This window comes from Ictidomys tridecemlineatus, chromosome 4 (assembly GCF_052094955.1).
Source record: "Ictidomys tridecemlineatus isolate mIctTri1 chromosome 4, mIctTri1.hap1, whole genome shotgun sequence".
Taxonomy (NCBI): Eukaryota; Metazoa; Chordata; class Mammalia; order Rodentia; family Sciuridae; genus Ictidomys; species Ictidomys tridecemlineatus.
In genome coordinates, this window is record NC_135480.1 from 135,643,871 (window position 1) to 135,668,965 (window position 25,095).

At 37.5% G+C, this 25,095-nt stretch overlaps 1 protein-coding gene across 10 annotated transcripts in view; it reads left to right on the plus strand.

The window, feature by feature from the left end:
- Prune2 (prune homolog 2 with BCH domain) overlaps positions 1 to 25,095 on the plus strand; it is a 259,799-nt gene that overhangs the window by 51,208 nt on the left and 183,496 nt on the right. For all 10 annotated transcript variants that reach the window (XM_078047448.1, XM_078047451.1, XM_078047452.1 and 7 more), the window contains exons 4-6: positions 442 to 605; positions 13,689 to 13,841; positions 16,161 to 16,255. In XM_078047448.1, coding sequence (XP_077903574.1) covers positions 442 to 605; positions 13,689 to 13,841; positions 16,161 to 16,255 — 412 coding nt within the window. The remainder of the gene's footprint in view (positions 1 to 441; positions 606 to 13,688; positions 13,842 to 16,160; positions 16,256 to 25,095) is intronic.

Consider the following 25,095-nt stretch of genomic DNA (forward strand, 5'->3'; position numbering starts at 1 on the left):
CACTAGTTGTATAACCTGAAACATACTTTTTCACCTCTCTGTGCCTTAGTTTTCCTGTGTATCAAGCAGGGATTTTACCAGCACCCATTTCATAGGATCATTTTATAGTAGAAAATATGATAACACACTCAAATGTTTAAAAATTGAGTCTGGCCTGCATTGGAAGCTCACTATGTGTGAGTTATTATTTCCCAACAATGAAACATGAGATAGAGTTGCTATGGTGTGAAGATATTCTGGTAATCTTGGGGAGGTTCTCAGTAGACAGGAAATGTGAAGACATGGAGTAAGACCCTACTCTTGAGAGTTGTCTGAGTTTACTCACAGTGTTCACTGTTGAGAGGAAGTCATTATTTGTAAGGGAGCAGAGAGTAAATAATTCCAAAAAGTGAGAAATCATGCCCTGTCTCCTTCTCTCCCTCCCTTCCATTTGCTCTGCAGTGAAGACAAAACTTTGGAATCAGCAGTTGTCAAGGTCATTAATGCTGTTGAACAGAATGACACAGAGTTTGAGATCCGGGAGCCTTCCTCATCCCTCGTGCTGAAAGAGCTTCTCCAGGAGGCTCCCGAGCTCATCACAGAGCAACTGGCTCATCTCCTCAGAGGTGAGAGATGGTCTTTCTAGTAAACACTGGAAGGCTTAATGGGGTGTCTCTCAACCTGCTCATGCAGAAAGACTGTGATCCATTCTTGGGTTAACAATCCCTTTAAAGACCACAGGAAGCTTCATCAGAGAGGCAGGGAGTAAAGAGTTTGTTAAAGAGTAACATTATATTGGATATTAAAAATGTGCATTTAAAAATAAGCATGAAGGGGCTGTGCTGTTTCACTAGACAAGAATATTAAATGGCACTGCTGCACCTCTGTTGGAGAGCTGGAATGGCTCCTCTGGCCATTTTAATAGCTTCCAGAGGTGATTCTTGCCCTGCAACAGTGTGAATGTTGACCGGAATTCCACGTTACTACCTTGAATTATCTCCTGACACTTGTACGTGCTTGGTTTGTATAATATTGTATGGATGGCAAAAACGTGAACTTTTTATTTTGATGATATCATGTCAGGTCATTCACCTCCATCTGTAACACACTCCATCTTCAGCCCATTTTAGGCGCTGAGGTCAAAGTGCCCTGTTATCAGGTACAGTTGATCCTCTGGATCCACGGGTTCTATATCCATGGATTCAACCAACCTCAGATTGAAAACATTTTTTAAAAGTGCATTTGTACTGAACATGTACAAACAGACTGTTTTCTTGTCATTTTCTCTGAACAACACATTATAAATGCTATTTGTTAAACACTTCCATTTACAAGGTATTATTAGTAAAATAGAGATGATTTGAAGTATGTGGGAGGATTATTAGGTTATATGCAAATACTGCAGTCTTTTATGCATAGAATTTGAGAATCCATAGATTTTGGTGTCTACAGCAGTCCTGTAAGCAGTACCCCAGAGATACTGAGGGATGACAATATTCTACTAATTTCTTTCATCTCCCTCAGTGAAGTCTGGGGCTTCCAAAGAGTAGCTTTCAAGTCTGGAAATTAAAACCACAAAAATTCACTTATTTTCTCATGGAAGACACTGGTTTGGTTTTGGTATAAGGCTTTTATTTTCTTTCAATAATTTATTTTGGACATGGTAAATACAGATTTTTCTCAGAAGTGTTTAATTCAGGAAATTTCAAAACTGAGGAACAGACTGAAAGAATTTTAAAAGGAGGAAGGCCAAGAATATGTTGACTTAGCTCTCTTAAGGACTCTGCTCTTTACCACAGTGTAGAGGGGAAAAGGTCAAGAGTTATATAGTTCCTGTAAAGGTTTTACATCTAATGGATCCAGTAAATCTACCTTAAATGTTTTTATGGCAGTGGATGTCTAAATATTCTAAATGAAATTAGAATGTTCTATGGGAGATGAATTCAACTATCCCATTTCTTTTTGTGATAGAGCAGAAGGAAAATAAAGGTAATTGGGAATCTAAGCTTAAGTTTTTTTTTTTTTTTTTTGCTAATGTGTTGTGCAGGCAAGCATTAGAGAATTTTTTTTAACTATCATGTAAACTAAGAATTTTAGTTTATTATTAAAAAATACATGTTATTTAGTAGGAAAGAAAGTTGTCCATGAATTTTTCATTATTATGATATCTTACAAATAGCAAAATAATAGAAAATGAAACATTAGTACAAAGATACAATTTGTGACTGCTGCTGCTGCTGCTGCTCAGATTTAGGAAATTAGAAGGGATGCATACCATTGTTTATTTGTTATCTTTATCTTAGTTTTCAGAATTATCAAGACAGAGCTATGGTTAAAAAAAAAAAGAAAATCTTGTTTTCTTCTTGATATTGGAGATGTCTCATAAGGTTAGGCATGAAGTGCCATTGGGAAGCTGCTGGAAAGTGAACATCATTTCCTTATTGCTTAGAAATTAGAATGTAATAAGAATTGTAATGCATTCTGCTGTCACTTATTTTTTAAAAATCAATTAAAAATTAAAAAATAAAATAAGAATCAAACACATGCAAAAAAAAAAAGAAAGAAAAGAAAGAAATTAGAATGTGAGGGGATGAAAATTCTTTACCTATGAGGGCTCCCTCTATAGATGCTGTCTTGAGAGAGAGCTTGGGAGGAAGAACACAAAGGGGACTGTTACAGTGGAATGGAGCCCTGGAGACCTTTGGCCAAAGAGTACATGTATACGCACATGTTTCTATGTAGGTGGGGAGGACATGAAATGTCACTAAACAGTTTTGGCAAGAAGGATGGTGATAACAGAAGTCTGACTTTATGTGACTCATATATTCAGAAGTAAAGTTATTTGAAAGCAATGGGTCAATTTTTATAAGCTCCCAGATCTTTAGTAAATGTAAGAAAGAAATTGAGTCTAATTTTGCAGAATTCACTGAGTTCAAACTTAGATTTTATACTTTCCCAGTCAAGTATTAACATCACCAAATCTGAAAGGACTTGTTTTCTTTGTTCTTATAATTTCAGCATTCTTTATTTTCATAATATAACTAGTTCTCTTTCAAAGAAGTTATTATGTTACTTTGTATTTTGGGATATTCCAAATAGTTGTTAATTTGACACGCATTTCTAGAATTTATGTATTCTTCTAGGTCTTAAAAGACCTAATTTCCAATGTGCTCCTTAGTGTGCAAAAGATTGCACCTGCTCTTTCTTAACCTTGCTTTTTAGCTCCTCTTCTGCTCAGCTTCTAAGTATCAGAGTGCCCTACAACTTTGTCCTGGACATTAAAAAAAAATCTATGCACTAGGTGACATCATTTATTTCCAAGACTTTTAAAGAATCCACAGCTATTTCCAACCATGATCTCCCATATCTCTATGACCTCTCTTTAGAATCCCAGATTTGTGTCTAATGCCTATGTGACATGTTCACATGCATGTCTAATTCATACCACCTTAGCACAGCCCTAATAGATCCCTTTGATTCTCTGTAACTCCAAACTTCTTTTGTTCCATTTTTCTCATTTCAGTAAAAGGCCTTGCCAACCACCCAATTACTCAAGTCTCAATCTAGGAGTTATACTTGATTCTTTCCATTTCCTTCCCCTCCATATTGATCCACTAGCAAGTCTTGCTGACTCTACATCTAGAATATAACTGGAATTCATCCATGTTTTCCATAATCACTACTAGTGGCCCAATCCAAGCTGCCATCCTATCTCTCCTTGACTACTATAATAGCAACTTATTGTCCTGTTTCCTCCATCATATCCATCATCTATGAAGTGGTCTGAATGACTTTTTAAAAAATGTAAATCATATCATCAATCCACTGTGTAAAATTCCTCATATTCAAAATCTAAGCACTCCACTCCTGCAAACCAAGGCATCTCTTCCCTCTGCCCTCTCTGATGTCACCTAATGGATATCTTCCCTCTCCTGCTAGGTTCTGGGAGAAAAGGGCCTTTGGCTTTTCAGATATTCTGAACTCTTTCTACCTTTGAGTATTGACATAGCTATTCCGTCCTCATGGATTGCTTGTTTCCATCGGACTCATCTCTTTCTAGCCCTAGGCTCCTCCTATCTCTGTTATCTAACTCCAGGATGTAAGCTGCATCAGAAGGTGCCTGTGTGCTGTGTGCCCTGCTTCACTGTTGTGCTCTGGTACCCAGAACCATGGCTGGCGTATAGTAGGCCCTTGATAAAAACTGACATAAAATGAATTTTGCAAGATTCTTTATGCCTTGTCTGTTTTCATGACTGCATTGATTTCCTTAGAGCTATGGCACTTCAGTTCCCATTCTGTTTCAGCCATCCCTCTAAAGTCTTTATTTTCAATGTCTAGAATTCAGACATTGTTCTTCCCAGTCATAAACAGTTCCATTTTTTCTTTTTTTGTTTTGTTTTTAGAAATACTAGTAGAATTTGTTTTGGTGTTTTGCAGGGATTTGTTTTTATTTTCATCTTTTATTTGTTGTTATATATTTATATTAAAATTTTGTCTGTAATTTAGACTCTTTTGTATAATTCACATAGACTATAATGTATGTACAGAAAAGAATATCAGATATGTCTATAAAAACATAAATAGACAGCTCAGTAAGTCACCACAAAGGAAACACTTTTAAGAGCTGCCAAGATTAAAAAAAAAAAGAAAAGAAAAAGGAATAGAAATAAGATCAGAAGAGTAAATAAGTGAGAATAGAAGGAAGGAAGGAGGAATGGGATAGGGAAAGTCAGAGAAAAGAGTCTGACTTACCTTTGCTATGTACATATATGAATATACCACAGTAGAAAAGAACCAATTTAAAAAAGAAAAGCAGTAGAACAGGAAGACAATTTTTGTTCACCTTTCCATGATTACCAATTCCCTTCCAACTAAAGGTGATGAGTATTCTGATATTTATGGCATGCATTTTTTTGCCTTTTAAAATCATTTTACCACCTGCATGTGTACCCCTAACATTACACACGGGTTTTGCCTGTTTTTGTACCCTACATAGGAAATCATATGGTATACACACTCATTGTCCTTAGATTGTCACATGTACACTAAGTGTAGGATCTATTTGCACAAGTCAGCTATCTACCATCGTTTGTTTAATTTATGCTCTTCCTTTTTGAATAAAATATTTGAGATGACTTACAAAAATGCATGTAATACAATTAAACAGGGAAAAGAAGTCAGGATCAAGAAAAAGAAAAGGAGTGGAAGAAGGAATAAAATAAAGTAGAATAACAATTTTGGAGGTGTCAAAATAATATTCAGTTTGAAACTTTGGAAATTAGCTTCCAGTTGTGAATGAAAACATGGAAATGTGATTGATATTAATATTCGTATTATTATTAAAACAGATTATCTGCAAGCTCCTCATTTTAAAAATGCACAACTGAGTCTAAAGGTTTTTCCCTTGCATAAGTTTTCTTGAAAAGACACCTAACAATACTATCCATTCCCCCAACTCTGGCCCTTTCTCACATGCTATCTGGGTTTGCACAGGGATAGTGCCCAGTGTGTCAGAGCCTCCCTGCTCCCCAGTCAGCATCTGGGGATTCCTGTAGTATCTTTTATTTTTCAATCAGCTTCACCTCTAGTCTAATAACCTTTATTTTCTGCTCCAAATTTCTTTTTAGTACATGCTGATGTTTTTCTCTAAATGCAAGAAATACATATTTAAGTCAAATCATATTTGGATATTTTTAATCTTATAACTGTTGCTCTCAATCCAAGTGCTTGCATTACGGTATACTATTTTATTCAAATATTGAAGTAGATACAGTGAATCTCACTATCATGTATACCAGAAGACACTAACTATAAAAAACATCCTATAAATAAAAAGCAGAAAAATCGTAGAGTGAAGGGAACAGAGAGAGGGAAGAAGAGAGGGAAAAGGGAAGTACTGGGGACTTAATTAGAATAAACTATATTTCATGCTTTTATAATTATATCAAAATTAAACCTAATGTTATGTGTAACTAAAAAAAAACAATAAAATATACACCCCCCCCCAAATATTGAGGTGAGACCTGATTACTGTGGATGTTGTTAAAGAGTTATTTTTATACCAATTTAAAGGAGGTATCAGGTTGCCAGCATAGAAATAATTGGCTTGTGTTTCTCTGATAATCTCCCGTCACTGTATCCTTTGGGACCTGCAGGACAGTTTTGGATAGGTGTCAACAGGTGACTCAATGTGACTTTTTGGAGATTTTAACAAAATTGAAATAATTTGCATTTTCTTTCTTTTTAAAAAATATCAGTTGATCTCTATTTGTTAACTGACCTGGATTAAAAAAACACCATGGTTGATACCATACTTTATTCTTTTAAGTAACTTGTTGATCTAGTCTTCCCTGTTGCTAACATCGTCAGCCTTTTACAAAATAGGTGGTATTTTTCTTCATTTCACCTCACAAAGAAGATAATTTGAAGGACTTCTGGAAGTTAGTCACTTCTTTTAATTGTTTTCAACAGCATAAATCTCAAGAATCAGGTCCTTTAGGCAGGTGATGCTTTATCTACCAAAAGATTCAGCAAAGAACTACATGCCCAGGCAATTCGTTTCTTACCACTTTTGCCATAACCACACTTGTAGATTGGTATGTTTGCTGGGCTCATATTTGAGTGTTCCTACGCCTTATCAGGAACTCTCAGCAAGTTAACTGAAGCCTGTTAAATAAACTTAACAAAGGTGGTTTTGACCACATGGAGAAAGGAAAGAAGCTGCCACATCTTTCAGACCTTGCCCTGTCACCATTGATACCTCTGATCCTCCCACCAATTTAGGTTCTGCAGGTATGTAGCAGTTGCTAGCTTTTCTCACAATTCCTAGTCATTCTGTTCTCAGTTCTATACATCTGACTATATTCCTGTGATGGTGCCTAGCTTTTTCATAGATTAGTTTCCTCATTGCCTATCAAAGCCTCTTTGGGGCAAACTTCATTAAGATCCTTGATCTTCATTCTACAAAATTCCTGCACTTTTCCTTAGGAGTTTCTGGAATAGCAAGAACCCTTTATTTCCCTCTCTTTAGCATTTTTTTATGGTTTCCATTAGCAAAGAAGATGCATTTTCTTTTTTTAAAAATTCTTTTTTAGATGTTGATGGACTTTTATTTTATTAATTTATTTATATGAGGTGCTGAGAATTGAACCCAGGGCCTCACACATGCTAGGCAAGTGCTCTACCACTGAGCCCCAGCCTCAGCCCAGAAGATGCATTTTCTTAAACTGAAACTTCTTATAACAGCCAGCTCTCATTGTCTTTTTAATAGACCGTACTTCAAAATTTGGACATTTCAGGATGCAAATCATTAGCATCCACTTTCATCTGAAAAGGCATGTGTTTATGCAGCATTACTTTATTTATTCTTTTTCTTCCATAATTTAATTGGTGCATTACAGATTTACATAATGTGGGATTCATTGCTACATATTTGTATGTGCATACAATATAACAATATAATTTGGCTGATACCAATATTCCCCATTTCCCTCTCCTCACTCTCCCTAGTCTCTTTCCTCTATTCTACAGATCTCCCTTCAATTATCATGAGACTTCCCCCACTCTCTGCACCTTTCTGTCCACATATGAGAGGAAACATACAACCCTTGACTTTCTCAGTTTGGGTTTCTTTGCTTAACATAATAGTCTCAAGTTTCATCCATTTTCCTGCAAATGACATAATTTCATTCATCTTTATGGGTGAATATATCCCACCTTTTCTTTATCTATTCATCTATTTGTGGACACCCAGGCTGTTTCTATAGTTTGGCTGTTGTGAATTGTGCTGCTCTAAACATGGGTATGCATGTACTTCCATGGTATGATGACTTTATAATTCTTTAGGAAATATTCTGAGGAGTGGTATAGTGTAGAATTACTTTCTAATTATTGTGTAAGAAAAGAAAGTGCTGATGGCAGAATAAGATCATAAATCACCTTGATTTTTGGAACTGTGTCAAATTTTTGCTTCTTTCTTCCCCTCCCCATCTCTGCTTTTGTTTGTGTGGTTCTTCTTTTTTCTTTGTTTTCTTTTTCTTCTCCCTCTTTTTCTTTTTTATCTCCTTTTCATCTTCCAGTTTTTCTACTTCCCATGTGGTTCTAAGTTCTTTTTATTGTTTTTGAACATGTTGCAACTGGAACATACCTAAAAGTCACCCTGTACTGTCAGATGGCCTAAAGTTGGTTCTGGTTATGCCCTGGATTTGTGCCAGAAACAAATGGTTGTAGACTCACCAGACTCCTCAACCTGTATTCTTTTATTTCCCCAGAGATGTACAGTATAGGACTACTGCCAAATCTGAGACCCATTAAATTGCCAAGTCAGCACATTGGGGTTTGTGTGTGTGCACATGTGTATTGGTGTATGTTTCTGGGAACCATCTGGCAGTGAGATTTCAGCCGCTGATTGCCAGCATACTTGGATCAAGTCCACACTTTGCCTAAATTAAATGACTTACCACATTTATTTGTATATGGCCTTGACAGCAGTCACAGGATGAAGAGTAAAACTGTTAACAGCAATTGTACTTAGTTTAGGACTAAGTGGAAAAACTATGCTCTGGGATTAAAAACAAAACAAAACTCTCTCCTTTCTCTGGTAATTCCATTTGACCTTTAATAAAGAATAGTTGCTTGCTATTTTAGTAGCCTGGATTAACAGACTTCAAAAAGATCCTTTTAAGGAGGTCAAATAGGAAAGGAACGGAGCCAGGGTTTTTTTTTTCTTTTTTTTTTTCCCCCAGTCTCTCTCTTGGCCAGAGAGTGAATCATCTCTCTCCCAAAATGGTTATAAAGTCCAAAGGGAGTTACGTTGCCTGGTTGCCTGTCTTGCTTAGGAGGAAGGAAGGCTGTGTTGCTTAGGAAGATGTTGCGGGTAGGGGAAAGCTATGACTGTTCCTGCTAGATACAAAACCAAAACGATTCTTCAAACTCAGTGTTACTTCTTCAGTCATACAAAGATAAGCCTTATTCTTAAATTTGGACATTTTCAATTTGTAGAAATAGGAAGCACTTGCTTCTTTTGATACATTTTCAGGCAAAATATATGAGCTAAATTATATTTCATTTTTCTTTTTTGATTTTTTTTTGTATGAAAAGAAACATCAATCCCAGGTGAAACAGAAAAGAGGCTTAAGTTCCTTCTTTTTTTGCTAAGAATTTATCATGCAGAATATGCCTTTACTGTGTTGGATGTTTTCCCCAAACAACTTCTGACTCCAGTAGATCGTGTTTAATATTAATGTGCTTGCAATTGCTTTTGGCAAGAGGCCCTGCACATCTCCTTTTTTTTTTCTTTTTGAACAAAGAATATTGTGATTGATTTTTTTCCCTAATATAATGAAATGTTTGTTACTATTTGATTATAATTGTTTTCTTCATTACTTGATGTTAATTCAGCTCTCCTCCCTATCAGCCTATGAGTCACTGAGATACTTTGGGGTACAAGTTTATTGATATAAGTATTTCCTTCTGCAGAATTTGCTGGAAGTTAAGTCAACACTCATTACAAAACAGGTTTGAACACGCTAACAGGTGTCTTTGGCTGCTGTACCCTGACACTGATATTTAAACTAAGTTTGTAACTGCTGAATGGGTTTCTTTCCTTCTTTGTTTCTTTTTTGTTCTGTTTAGATACACATGACAGTACAGTGTATTTTGCCATATTATATATACATGGAGTAAACTTAGGATCCCATTCTTATGGTTGTATATGATGTGGAGTTTCACTGGTTGTGTATTCATACATGAATATAGGAAAGTTATATCCAATTCATTCTACTGTCTTTCCTATTCCAATGCCCCTTTCATTCCCCTTTGTCTAATCCAATGAACTTTTACTCTTCCCTCCCCCATGCCCTTATTGTGTGTTAGCATCCACATATTACAGAGAGCATTCAGCTTTTGTTTTTGGGGATTGGCTTATTTCACTCAGCATGATAATCTCCAGTTCCATACATTTACCTGGCATCTGCTGTAATTTCAATCTTTTCATGGCTGAGTAATACTGAATGGGTTTCTAATGTTAAGTTGAAGAGTTGGCCACACAGATGAGTCCCTGGGCTGAAGCTGGGCATGGCCTGTCTCATCCTGTAAAAACAACTCAGTGTATGGTGAGCATCTTTTTTAGTTAGATTTTACTGCTGATGTTAGTACATCAATTTCTTTCTAATTGTTAAGTTAAACTGAATCATAAGCCAATGTCAGAAGCCTCTTTTCATTATGCTGTTCTGTAGGAATTGTTTTTTTTCTGAAAATGTCTTCATTTCAATTTCATTTTTTTCTTTGTTTTTTTTGGGGGAGGTCCTGGGAATTGACCCCAGGGGCACTTAACCACTAAGTCACATCCCCAGACCAGTTAAAAAAATTTTTATTTAGAGACAGAGTCTTGCTGAGTTGCTTAGGATCTGGTTAAGTTGCTGAGGGTGGCTTTGAACTCGTGATCCTTCTGCCTCAGCGTCCTGAGCTGCTGAGATTACAGGCATGCTCCAGTGCACCTGGCATTTTTTTCATTTTATATTCGTATCTTGAAGTGTAGTTCCATTGTCTTCTTTCTTTGCATTAGTCAAGAAGTTCATCTCAATTTCATTGTGGTTCTCCTGGTTGCAATGTCTTTTTTCTATGGTTATTGTTTTTCCTATAAATTTTAAAAAAATTTCTGCTGTCATGTGCCTATGGGTGTTTTATTTTCATATTAGTGCTGATTTGGCTCATAGGATTTTTGAATGTTAGAATACTATTAATCAGTTTTGAAGCATCAGTGTACCCATTGCCCCGACCTCCCCCGCCTCCTCTCCAAGGGGAATGATTACCCGTGTGTTAAACCTGTCTCCATGTTCCTTATGTCTCTTCTACTCATCTCTGTGTTTTTTCATTCCCTTTTCACTTAATGTTTCCATATGGATATATTTTAGAGTTCACTAATGTTTTCCTCAGTGTGTCTAATTTTCCATAAACATATTTTTGTATTCTTAAATTCAGTTATTATATTTCATTGATTGTTTTACTTATAGAGTCTAATTTTCTACTATAATTCTCCAGCTAACTTTTAAATTTTCCTTTGGATGTTTCCATTTTTTTTCCTCATGAGTTTTTCCTCTGAAGTTTTTAGTCATTTGGTCTTATTTCTTTTATACCAGGTAATTTTTTTATTGAGGACTGAATACTGTATATAAAAATGTAGACATGATAAGCAGTGAATAATGAAATTCTTTTGCTCCAGAGAGGATTTAGTTTTACACTTCAAAGGAATTAGAAAAGTGGCAGATAAACATAATCTATTCTGTGTTTGAGGTGGTACACATCAGGATTTCAATCTTGACGAAAATTGTGGTTTTGACTTCACTCTTTTCCTTACATGAGGGTGGCAAATGTTTTCAGAATAGGTCAGGTAGTAAATATTTTAGGCTTTGTGATCTACAGTCTCCATTGCAACTACTCACCTCCAACTTCATAGTACACAAAATCCATAAACAGCATTATAAATGAATGGGCATGGCTGTGTTCTCATAAAACTGTCTATAAAAACATACAATTAACTAGATTTGACCTTCAGACCAAAGTTTTCCAACTCTCATCCTATTGTGTAGCTCTTCAAGTGTCCCATGTCAAAATCTGGGCTATTAAGACTGCTTCTCTGTGGAGGGCCTAGACTCTAGTTCTAGCCTCCAAGCCCTATGAAACTATTGTTAGATTTTCTAACTTTCTCAGCTCATTGGATACAACTTGTAGCAAATACCCCTCCAGGAATAGCAACTTGATGTTGGTTGGGTTCCCTTAGAAGTAAGTGAGAAAGTGCTTACTTTCTCCCCAGGATCTTGGCTTCTTAGAGTGTGTCACATGGCTAATCCTGTAGTGGATTTTAAAAATTTAAAAATATCTTGCAGATATTTTTAAAGTATTTTTTATTTTTAAAATTTGTTCTTTTTAGATATACATGACAGAATAGGGTATTTTGACATATTATACATTCATGGAGTATAACTTATTCTAATTAGGATCCCATTCTTGTGGTTGTACATGATGTGGAGTCACACTAGTCATGTATTCATATATGAACATAAGAAAGTTATATCCAATTTATTCTACTGTTCTTCCTATTCTCATTCCCCTCCCTTCCCTTCATTCCCTTTGTCCAATCCAATGGACTTCTATTCTTCCTTCGCCTCCACTTATTGTGTGTTAGCATCCATGTATCAGAGAGAACATTTGGCCTTTGTCTTTTTTGGGATTGGCATATTTTACTTAGCATGATAGCCTCCAGTTCCATCCATTTACCAGCAAATGCCATAATTTAATTCTTCTTTATGGCTGAGTAGTGTTCCATTATGCATATTTACAACATTTCATTCATCTGTTGAAGAGCACCTAGTTTGGTTCCATAACTAAGTGATTTTGAATTGAGCTACCATAAACATCAATGTGGCTGTGTCACTGTAGTATGCTGATTTTAAGTCCTTTGGGTATATACCAAGGAGTGGGATAACTGGGTCAAATGAGGGTTCCATTCCAGGTTTCCTGAGGAATCTCTATACTGCTTTCCAGAGTGTTTGCATGAGTTTGCATTCCCACTAGTAATGTATGAGTGAACTTTCTCCTACATCCTCACCAACATTTGATACTTGTATTCTTGATAATTGCCATTTTGACTGTAGATGAAATCTCAGAATTAGAGATATGTTTTAATGTAAATTAAAACATATCTCTAATTCTTGCACTTTTTGTTGTTGCTATTGTTGATATAATTTCTTGTTCTTGTTCTTGATACAAAATATTCAATCCTAGCCAGAAGCAGATGAGGATCTTTTTGAATTTTACATCAGCAATTGTCAGACTAAAGGATATATATATACTCAAAATATGCTTGGCCACATTCCACTTTAAATGATCATTCAAATTGAGTCTGTCCAGTTCTTTGTTTGCTAAATCATTCTTTTCTTACTTCTTATATATTTTAAAAAACCCTCCTTACTGACCCTACCAATATTCCTTTTCTGATTTATTCTCTACATGGTAGCCAGAATGATTCGTATAAAACATGAAATTGAGCATACTATTCTTCCTACTTAATGTTGTCCATTCCCCTTAGAACATGAAAGATAAGTTTCAGGATGATTTGTAAGGCCCTTCGTGATATGGCCTCTCTCTACCTCTCCAATCTGTCTTTTAACATTTTTTCCCTGAGAACTGTGTTAGCAAATTACTTTTAATGTATACCTGTGATTCAGACGTGGCTCATGAAACCTTATAATTATTAGATCATAGTAAACTACTTTAAAACTGTGCCTGGAGCTTGAAAGGTCAGCAGTGGACTTCAGGTGAACCACCCTGTCAGACTCTTCATTTACTGATGGTGGAAGTATACAAGCATTTAGTTATGAAAAGGAGGAAGTTCGTATGTAAAATGTGATAAGTGGGAACAATTTTCTCTGTGATTGCTTAAAGCGATTAGTGTTGACCAGATTCTTAAGTAGTTTACCACTAATTACCATTTTGAAATAATTTAAAACTGAGGTGTGATCACTGGCGTGTGTTGTGTGCATTGAGGGAAAGGTATACATGTTGTTCTTTTATCCATAAACTCTGTGCCATGGAGCATGCAGGGGTCAGTCAAGTGGCAGAGATTAATACCTGGAGAACAAGGACATGGCTTCTCCTCCCCTGACTTGGCTGGCTGAAAGTTCAAGGACATTTTTGTTCATGCCTTTCAGGCAGCATCCTTTTCAAGTGGATGACCATGGATCCTGACAAGATCTCAGAGAAGCAGGAAGAGATTCTTTCTGTCCTGGAAGAAAAGTTTCCTAACTTGCCTCCAAGAGAGGACATCATCAACGTCCTACAGGAGACCCAGTTCAGTGCCCAGGGTGAGTGACTCTGTCTCCCATGGCTCCCACCGCTTCCGAGTAGAGACAGTTTCTGTGTACAGCGTTGTCAGGCCTGAGAAGGTGAACTTGAACCTGCTTTCTCTCTTTTCTCTTGCCTTGTGCTTGTAAAAGACTTTTCAGGCTCAGATGTTTGCTCACCTGGAAACAGGCAGCCTGCCCTGTGGCCTCTCCTCTGAGGCCTTTGTGTCTGGGTGTGTGGTTAATTCATGTGTCTAATGAACACCCCAGATGCATCATTACCTGAAATCCTTGTGCTTACAGAGTTCTATTTTGGGAATGAGGCAGAAGCAATGTCAAGCACAATGGGATTTCAAAAATCAATTAATGTTAGCAAGAAATGAGAGAGAAGATGGCTAAGCTGATAAAATTGCTTTCTAAATCTAGGCTTTATCAGGACAGTAAATTCCAGGATCAACTGTTTTATAATTTAACAAATAGCTGTAACTCAGTGAATCCCTAACTTGCGCAAGGTTCTGATGGTCTAACACTGCAAGGATGATCTTCCTGAATCCTTATACAATCAGGTGCTTCATTATCTATCCTTATCTTGCAGATAACGACATTGAAGCACAGAAAGGCTTCTTTGCTTTCCCAACATCAAACACACATCAGGAAAGTGTCCAGGCCAGGATTGAAATCCAGACCATCGAATGCAAACACTAAAAGAGATAACTTTCTCCTTTACTTTGGGATTTCCCTGGGGCAAAGCAGTTTATTTGGGAGACCATCCCAGCCACACTGATAGGGGAGTAGAGTGCTTTCTCAAGCGAGTTAGTTTAGTGGAAAAACAGAGGTGAAGGCCACCAGCAAACCCTAGGAAAGAGTGTGTAAAATTACACCCAGTTGAGGGGTGCAGTGGTACAGGAACATGCTCACTCTGGCTCCAAAGGCTGGTGGTTGAATTTGGAGGAATTTTTTGAATTGGTTGATGTTGAATTCGTTGTGCAATTGATCAGCCATGGTAGAAGTGTTGACGCTACAGAAACTGACAAACATTACAAATTAAGTTTGCTTGCTGCCTGTTAAGTATTTATCAGTAGACCCACAGTGAAGGTCACCTAGTCCAAGGGGTGTTAATTCCCCAGAATTTGTCTGGTGACTGAAGAAAGCCTTCAGGAACAGATGCAGGTGCAGGTGGTAGAGCATCTTGCAAGGCACACTGAGTGGGAAGGTCTTATGAAGTTTGGGCGAGGCACTGACAGCAACTGCCACGCCTTCAGTTACCTGTGTGCCAGGCGGGATGTGAGTGTATGCATAGCTGCAGGATGGGATGCATTCTCATTCATTTTCAAAACAACACCAGGCTTTTAATGTCACACGTGTTCTACAAATCAATCTTCTAGTTAAAGAAAAATATTTAATACCCGTTTTTCATGATGCTGTGATTGACAGTACTATAAGTTGATAGGGTAGGCAATCCAACTGTGATGTCTTTAGCAAGCAGCTGGGAAGGATATCTGTGCTTTACTAAGTTTATTATGGATCTTCTTCTAAGACAGTAAAGCCTAAGCAGACATAAGAATGTAGTGTGAGGATTAAACGTTGGGCCAAACCATTTCTTGTTTTGCTGTGATAGCTTTCATTGAAGTACGTTGGTCAATTGACTACAACTATGTAGTTCTGGATAATTTAGTCATTCTGGATTATTCTTCCCATCAATTAAGGAATTCAATAACCCCTACTGCTAAAGCCCATTACAAGGGCAGCCAACTCAATTATGATAGTTTTATGGGTTACATTTATAAAGTGCATTTTGAACAGAATTATACTAGAAAATATAGGGGCTTGCCTAAATGCACCCTGAAAGCAAATCTTGGCTTTGTTGGCATGATTTGACTAGTTTGCCTGATTTTCTCCATTTTCCTACCTCCACCCTCATCGCAGTCACGGGGGAAGGGGAGGAACAGCGATGGTATTTCTTCCCCACTCCCTTCCTGCTTTGGTGCTGTTTCTGGCAGCATCTCTTCTCCAGTTCCAGATTTCTCTTTCCTTCCCTTGTCCCTTTGCTGCTCTGTAGATGCTGCACCATCTTTTACCCATATTTCTGTAATTGTCCCAACATTAAAGAGCCTTCTTTTGCATCATGAGGGGTAGCTCTTCTTTCCTGCTGGGAACTTGACAGGTGTAGACATAGTCACAAATGTGATTGTTGCCTTAGTGGGTGCATATGATGAATAAAAGTGACATTATAAGACAAACTGTTGAAATCAATGTGCATTCATTAATCCTTTGATATTATTTTTTTAAAAAAGAGAGAGTTCCCAAAGCATAACACATTTTTCCCCCTGTCATCCACAGGTTTAAGTATCGAACAAACAATGTTGAAAGATATAAAGGAACTGTCTGATGGAGAAATAAAAGTGGCCATTAGTACTGTGAACATGACCCTCGAGGTAAGGGTGGCAATGCTTTCTCAACAATAGATTGAGATATTGAGATTGGCCTGGCATGCCAGTTATTATTTTGTGTGAAAACATTATGCTAAGTTAATGAAAAATGCCAGACATGGAGTCTCAAGATGAGTGCCATTTCACTCATCTCAGTAAAACAAAACCTAAAATGCAAACATTCATATGTGCGTGCATGTGTGTGTTAACCTGTTTAATAGTAATTATAATATATGTGATTAGGTTTACTTGCACATTTCCTGTGTTCCACTCTGCCTTGTTCATAGAGCTTCACAAACAAAACAAGGGGTTCTTTAGCTTTTTGTGAGCTAGTTGAATGCATCTCATTTTGTAATCGATGGTGACAACTTGAGTATTAATGAGAAACTTCCTTCCAGTGTATTATTGAATGACTCAGGGTGACTTCTAGTCTTTGTGTCTTTCTGTAGTAAATTATCTTTTGTCTACTTTGGGGGTTTTCAATGACTTATGTGTTAATCTTAATTAACCCAGCTAATGAGAACTATATTTTATGGAGGCATACTTGGGCCTTGGCAGAAGTCTGCATATTTTTTGCTGTTTTATTGCCTCCATCAAGCTAGCCACCTTGGTGCTAGGTAGAGACACCTAGCTCTTGAGTCAAGTGTGTGGAGATAAAATTTGCTGCATAGGAATTTGTCTTTTGGTTTTTAAAAGCGTATATTGCTGTTCCTTTTTCCCTCATAGTGAATGTGACAATATCAATGTGAATATTTCAGTGGACTCACAGGCATGCACAGTGGTGTCCACACCCCAGAAAATTCAAGAACAAGCCAGGATTTTTTTTTTCTGTGATCTCTTCATAAAATCCATTCCTGGTTGATTGACATCATAATTCTTAGGTCTACACAAATACCAGGAGGCAGGCTGTTGTCATATTGTGTAGTGCCTCATAGTTTACAGAGCTTGTTTTCATTGTACATAGTCCGGAGATTGCCTTGACTGTTCCTATGGACTTTTCAGATTCATAAAAGCTCCATGTAATTAGTTGTTGATGTGAATCAATACAAGAAAATATACAGTTTGAGATGTAGTATCTAGATAATTACCTTCAATTAGAAATCTGCTTTGTGTCTTAAACCCAAGAAAACATGGATCTTGCAAGGGTCAGTAGCTCTGAGAATCATTTCTACTAGTTTAAGCCTTAGGGTTTTCTTTCTCTTTCCCCCCCTCCCCTGTCCCCTTCATTTAATGGCATCTTATTAGGTTTTAAATGCCTTGTTTGGAATTCCCCTCTAAATTAACATAGAATGTCTTGTAATTGTTTAGGGAACTGTCTGTAGTTAGCAAATTATTTTAAGGCTATTAATATTATGGACTTATTGTAGCTTTAATGTACCTTCATTTATATTATAGGAGTTTACAAATGGCTTTGTCAGATATGTTAAACTGTAAATGTTCATCAAGCAGAATCAGTGATGAAATGATCTTCTTAGTCTTGACAGTAATTTACATAGAGGTCCAGTAATTAATCAGGTGGTTAAGTAGGTCTCTGGAAGTGCTATATAATCTGGGAGGGGGAGAAGGACATTTGTATATATAATGAAGGGTACAGTTAATCAGCTAAACAAGAGCTTTCCACTTTTGCACAGTGGGGACATTAAAGGTGACTGAGAAATGGAGGAAAGAACTCCTTGGTAATATTCTATATCTTTCTTTAAGGACAAACTGCACGTTAATTATCCAATTTGTCAGTTGGGAAAATACCCAAGTTAAGGGCCGAGTTTGGTTTTCTCCCTGCATTATGCCATGATGCAATGGTGTTTTCCTGGTTCATACTTATGTTTGATTATAGTTCAACATCCTTCTCATTCCCATCCACCTCACTTTAACAGTAATAATAGAATCTTCATAATTTTATTTTATGTGTTTTGGAGTAGTTGTATAATTACCCTGTAAATATTGATACATTCTCAAAGAAATCTTCTTAATTCCTATGATTTCTAAATCTCACTTGTCTCCAAACATGGTCAACCCAGGTACTTCATGATGACTCTTAAAAACTCTCCACTGTTTATTACCATCCTCTGAACTCTTACAAAATTTAGTCCTAACCAACTTAGGACTTAACTATATACTATGTTTTCCATTGATTTAAAATTTGTTTCTTATATTTAATCATGGTTAGATAATATTTTTAGTTAATTGTGGGTAATGATATCTTTGACGTCTGTCTTCAAGTTTCTGGTGTAGTACTGGGCACACAGTAAGTGCTTAATAAATGCAAATATTTAGTTAATACATCTTTGTATTTGCAATTTGATCTTTTGATATCTGATTTTATTTCCTTTTAAGTTTAAATAATTCACATGCCCACATAAGCATCCAAAGAAACTTCCTTTATTACCATCCAACTGGTTTCTTTAAAAAACTGTGGCTGAAACTGATATCAGAAAAATAAAAAACGGCCCACATATGCATAGATAATACTGCCTATCCAGCAGTCCAAATATAGAATGGGTGGCTTTGCAAATTAATTAGCTGTTAAAACTGGAATAGATCAAATGGTGGTTCTATAGCATGTAATGGAAAAGGTAAAGAGGATTTCTTACATTTTCATTGGTCTGTTGAAACACTGTGATTTCACAGTTGTATGTGTCATAGGCTGTATTTGCCTGATGACACAATTAATTTTCCTTGGAATGATACATTCATAAAATTAGAAGATTTTATCTCATTGTAACATACATAGCATGCTATGTGGAGGGAATCACTGGTTTGGGAGGTGGAGACCACTGCCTTTGCAGGTAGATAAACTCTGTTCTTATGCATGATGAGGAAAAAGTTTCTGTGTTAGCCAGCTTTTCATTACTGTGACAAAATGCCAGATAAAAGCAACTTTAAAAAAAGTAACTATTTATTTTGGCTCACAGTTTCACAAATTTCAGTTATGGCCACTTGGCTCCATTGTTTCTGGAACTATGGCAAAGCAAAGCATCATGGTGGGAAACACATGGTGGAGCAAAGTACTCACCCCATGGTACTCAGGAAGCAGAAAGAGAGAGATAGCTCACTTTGAAAATGAAGCCCCTTGCCTCAAACCCATTACAGAATGTGTCCATCAATGGATTAATCCACTGATGAGGTTGGAGCTCTCATAATCCAATCATCTCTCAAAGGCTCCATGTATGCACTCTGAACACTGCTGCATTGGGGACCAAATACTCAACACATGAGCTTTAAGATCCAAACCATAACAGCTTCCAAGCCCTGTGTCCCTTATTTGTATTGTAGTATATCTCAAAAAATAGTAATAATTGTAGCCTAAACAGAGCCATATAATATCAGGTATGAATGAACTATCATAAAAAGCAAATTATTTTAATAATACAGAGTCTCAATTGCTTTGCACAATGTATGAAGTTAAAGCAAAAGTGACTTTAAAGAGTGATGGCCAAAATGGCCTTATCTAAAGTTAGGAGGCAGTCCGTCTTACAGAGAGGACTATTGGAAAGTAGGATCATGGGAAAGCCACTGCCTTTCACATGGCCTTTGGGGCGTTTCCAGTCTGCATGCACCCATGTCACATAGTGGGTCCTACTTCACTAGTTGACGATTATTGTATTGATCCTTTGTACCCTTTTCATTGCTTTTCAATTTGACTATCAGAAGAGAATTGGTGAATAATCAATTAAGTGTAAGTGGAACAAACTTTGCCTCTGTTCCTTTGCCAGTAGAACTGGTTATGACTGTACTTCTTGGGCCTAGTTTACTCCATGGTAAAAGGGTATATGAGGATGTCACCGGGAAAGGGACACAGATTTCCATTCTAATGAGGTCCATGGCAGTATCACAGCCATAGTTCCCTTGCTGATACCAAATGCTATTATACCTCACTTAAGCATCTCTTGAAAGACTCTAAGTCAGTATCTTTCAAGAAGGACCACAACCAGGCACTCACTTGGTCACTTTTTGTGATCAATTGTACAATGACTGATTTTTACTTTATACATTATATACTGATCCATTTGCTAGGGCTGCCATAATGAAGTACTGCAGGTACCATGTGATTGACAGAAACATCAGCTCACAGTTCTGGTGGCTGGAAGTCTAAGATGGAGATGATGGCAGGATTAGTTCCTTCTGAGGGTTTTGAGAATGTAGTCTTTCCTTGCTTTTTGTCTAGCTTTTGATGGTTAGCTGACAAGCTTTGTTGTTCCCTGGCTCTTGGAAGTGTCACCTTGATCTCTACCCTTATCATCACATCATTCTCCCTCTATGCACGTCTCTGTGTCCAGACATCCCCATTTATATGAGAACATCAGTCATAACGGATGAGGGCCCACCTAATGATCTCATCTTATTACAACAGTCCTGTTTCCAAATAAGGTCACATGCTAAGGTGCTAACAGTTAGAACTTCAATTTATGAATCTGAGGGAGACATAATTCAACCCAGGATATATGTCATAATGAAATTCTCCAGACAACTTAAAAAGAATAAAAGTGGTAATAAGACTGCATATACGAACCTATGGTCTGCTAAGCATATTTCATGTATCACTGCCATGTGTTTTTATTTCAAATTAGTTTCCTATAAATGAGGAACAACAGGGATTTTCAATTCTTGAAATCTTGTCTCCCTTGGGAGCTGGACTCCTGAAGAACTGCTCAGGTCTGTTTTCTGTCTGGGCTGAAGGCTGTCCTTCTGCTGTGCTCTCAGCTGGGGGCCTCTTCATGACCAGACACTCTGCTATTGAAACCTGAAAGAGAGAACATGTGGGCTGCATTCTGGCCGAGTGACTCAGATCCCTGACTCATTCTGCTCTACACATAGATCACCAGCCACGCTGCACCTTGGAACACTGCAGGAGGAAAAATACTAACATTTTCTGTTAGCCTTCAGAGAACAGACCAGAAGGAATTTCCAAGATCACTGTGCAAAATCCTCCCGGAACAGAAGGAAAAGTTTACTCAGGGCTCAGTGAGCATAATTGACCCATTGTAACCAGGACTTAAGTCTGAGCAAACCAGCCTGAAATCTATACTAAATTCAGGCACCAAAGATGATTCTCATTATTTCAGCTTGAAATGTTTAGGGAGGTCACGATGTGTTTTCCTACTTTAGTTTGTGATAGAATGCCTAGTCTCTTTGGGGTGAGCATGCTATTTTTAGCATATTTTTCCAAATGCCAAATACTTGAAGAGTTTTGAAAATGACTTTTAACTTTTTAAAGCCATTCTACCCAACCAGTAGAAATAAGTGCAACCATTCTGCAGGGCTGGAATCACAAGAGCTTCCATTTTCTTTCGGGTCCAGGCTGTTAACTCTTCCTGGCTACAATAAGAAGAGTTAAAATGCCATGATGAGCGCTCATTGTGCATTATACAGGGTACAGTAAGACCTTAGAAGCACAATTCACTTAATCCTCCCAGCACCCCCTAGAGATAGAGGCGCTGTGATCATTCCTGTTTTGGTTGAGGTAGCTCCAGCAGCTGTAACAAATAAACCCCAGATCTCAGAGGCTCACACAGAAGCTGTTTATTTTTCACTCACTCAACAATCCCATATTCTGTTCCGGGTCAGGTGACCAAGGGTGATGCAGAGACCATTTTCAATGTAAGGCTTCTAAGGTTGCCTTAAAGGTCATCTCCATCCTCCCTGAAAAGGAATGTGAGGATCTTAGAAGGTCAAGAATGGAGGTACATATGCATCCAGTCTGGACTTGACCCCCTTTACTTCTGCTCCCATTTCATTGGCTCAGTCACATGGTTCTATTAAACTGGTGAGAAGCTGAGAAATGTAGTCTTGTTATGTGTCCTGGAAGAACCAGTTTGAAGGATAATTCGCCAGCGTGGGCCATCATCGCCATCTTGGAGGTGAGGAAATGGAAAACTAGAGATGTTATATCATTTATCCAATGTAGAGCCAGGACCTAAATCCTGTGTGTACTGAGACATGATACTAATGAACAAGACTAATGATAGTGTTTGAGCCCACCAAGGATTCACTAGTAAGTTCTCAGGTGCCTGTCATTGTTCCCAGATCAGGATGTCAGACAGTCTAGATGTCCTTAAGACATCCTTGGAAGACCCTTCTCTTCCCTACTCTCCATGCCAAACTGTCTTCCTCTTTATTTTCACATTTTTTTGCTTTGCTTTCTTAAAAACTCATTTTAATTTTTGATCTATAAATACCATTTAAGTCCTAAGTGCTCATAGTGAGCTCATTATTGACCCTGAGGTAGAGGAGATTTGGCAAGAGCAGTCAAGTAGATAAGAGTAATAGGAAGAAAGATGCTGTGGGGAGAGATTATATAGGACACACCTTGTACAAGGGCAGAAGTGTGTACCTGTTTTCTCAGTCTGTCTCTAGAATTCAAGATCATGTGTATTCTGGATTTCCTTGCTATAATTTAACTTTTTTCAGATCTGTATCCAAAATGGGGAACAATTAATCAGTTAGTGAAAAGTTATAATGATAGAGATTTTTTTATTGAATTGAAACAATATTACTATTGAGCGTTATACTTACTCCAAATAACAACCCTTTGAGAATCTGAGGTATTGAGGGTCTCAGTTCATATGTGACTTAAGAATCCAAAGGGGTTTGCAAATAACAGAATTGGCTAGGCAACTTTCACTATGTGAATTTAAAATCAGTCTTCATAAAGCATATGAAGTGTAGATGGCAATTGAAATTAATTTAAAGCTAATAATTCATAACAGTGACAGGATGGAAAGTGAAACATGAACCCAGAAAAGTGAACTTTCATTCCTATTGAACTATGAGTGGTTCTTGATGGTGAGATGTAACTGACATGAGAGAATCATAAATTCCTATTTAAAGGACAGTTTATTATCACTATATTAATATATCAGTAGTGATAGCACTTCACCTTTAAAGAAACATAATAAGAAACTGAAATTTATAATATTTTGAATCCTGATGGCCAAAAATGGGTCAAAGATACTATGTTAGTCAACTTTCTGTCACTGTGACAAAATGCCCAAGATAAATAAACTTAAAAGGATGAAAAGGGTGAATTCACTCACAGTTTCAGAGGTTTCAGTCCATGGTCACTTAATCCCATTGTCTTTGAGCCTCTGGCAATACAATATATCATTATAGGAGTGTATGATGGAGGAGGCTGTTTACTTTATGGTGGCCAAGAAGCAAAAGAAGAAGCAGGAAGGGACCAGGTCCCAATATCTTCTTCAAGGACACACCCCACAGTGACCTTACTTTTTTTCACCAGGCCTCTCCTCCTAATAGTGCTGCAGGCTGGAGACGAAAGCTTCAACACACAGGCCTCTGAGGGGCTTCCAAGGTCCAAACCTTAGCAAAACCTGCCTACCTAAAAATACCTTGTAATGGAATTCTCATTTTGTGTCTCTGGTTAAACTCAAGTTGGAGTCAAAGTGATGTTTCCATTGAGAGTTTTTCTCTATTTTAACCTATTGATTAATTTCAAGTAGACTTAAATGAGTCACAAAATTTGGTTCATCTAGTTTGCTTCTAGTACAAAATATCTTGAACTAACTAGTAGAAAGTGCCTTTGTACACTTTCTAGCTACTATTTTGCCACAGGAATTAGATAAATACTTTTATGATCTGAATGTTTGTGTCCACAGGTTCACGTGTAGAAACTTAATACCCAGTGGAGTGATGGTAAGAGGTGGAGGCTTTAGGAGCTGATTAGGTCAAATTTCCTGAAAATTTAGCTATCAGCTCTTGCCAACCCTCACAAGTCCGCTGCAGCGCACCACTGGGAAACGGACTTCAGTTCTTGACATGATGAGGGGCATGTGCGTACCAGAGTAAGAGTATGAAGAAGGCCTTGTTTGAAGACTCTCTTCCAAACAAGTGGGATTGCTCCTGGTATCCACACTGTGTCATTCACTCTCAGATTTTCTTCCATAAAATTTTCCGTTTCTTGGCTGCCACACCTTGGCATATACAGCAGATGTCCGTGTACCTACCGTTTGGGTCTTATTGGGCATAAGCATAAGGTCACTAGAACTTTAGGGGCATGCCAATCACTTGCATGTAATAGAAATTCATCCCTATGTGAGATAGTGTAGCTCATGGGCTCATAGCTTTAATTTTTTTTTTTTTTTAGGTAACCCAAAGAAATTGTTGTTTTGCTGTTGTCATCAAAAAAAAAAAAAGTAGAACCTCAATTTGTGATTCATAATTTGCTTAGTCAGTTTCATGCACTTTGGCCAATTGTATCAGACTTCCAACAGTTATTGATTTTAGCTCACACTTAGAGTAGGTAAGGTTACCTGCAGCTGGATATCACAGGTCATGTTTAAGGGACTAAATCGCATTGAATAATTAATCTTTAGAATCTTTCCTATTTGAACACAAAACATCATGGCGGCTGCTGCCTCCGCTGGCCAGTCACCAGGCCTACTGGGGAGCCAGGCATGTGCTTTGGAAGCCTCGTCTTTCTGCTCTTTGCTCTCTTCAGCTGGAGACACAGAGCTTGCTCTCTACTGATGCTTCCTGGATCATCATCTTTCCTCCTGAGGTTTCACCTGATCTAGTGAGTTCTGGTAATAGCCTTTGGGCCACACTGTGGATTTTCCACACCACCTGGATCATTGCCCACCTTTATCTTTCTTGGTAGACTTTACACAACTTTCCCCTTCCCCACACATTCACAGGCTCCTTTCAAAAACACTATTCTAGTCTTCATGGCCACCTCTCCTGCCTGGGTACTTCCATACTTCCTTCCTTCCTTCCTTCCTTCCTTCCTTCCTTCCTTCCTTCCTTCCTTCCTTCCTTCCTTCCTTCCAGTAACATCATAGTGCATATTTGTCATTTAAAAAAACAATAATTTTTTTTCCATGTCACCCAAC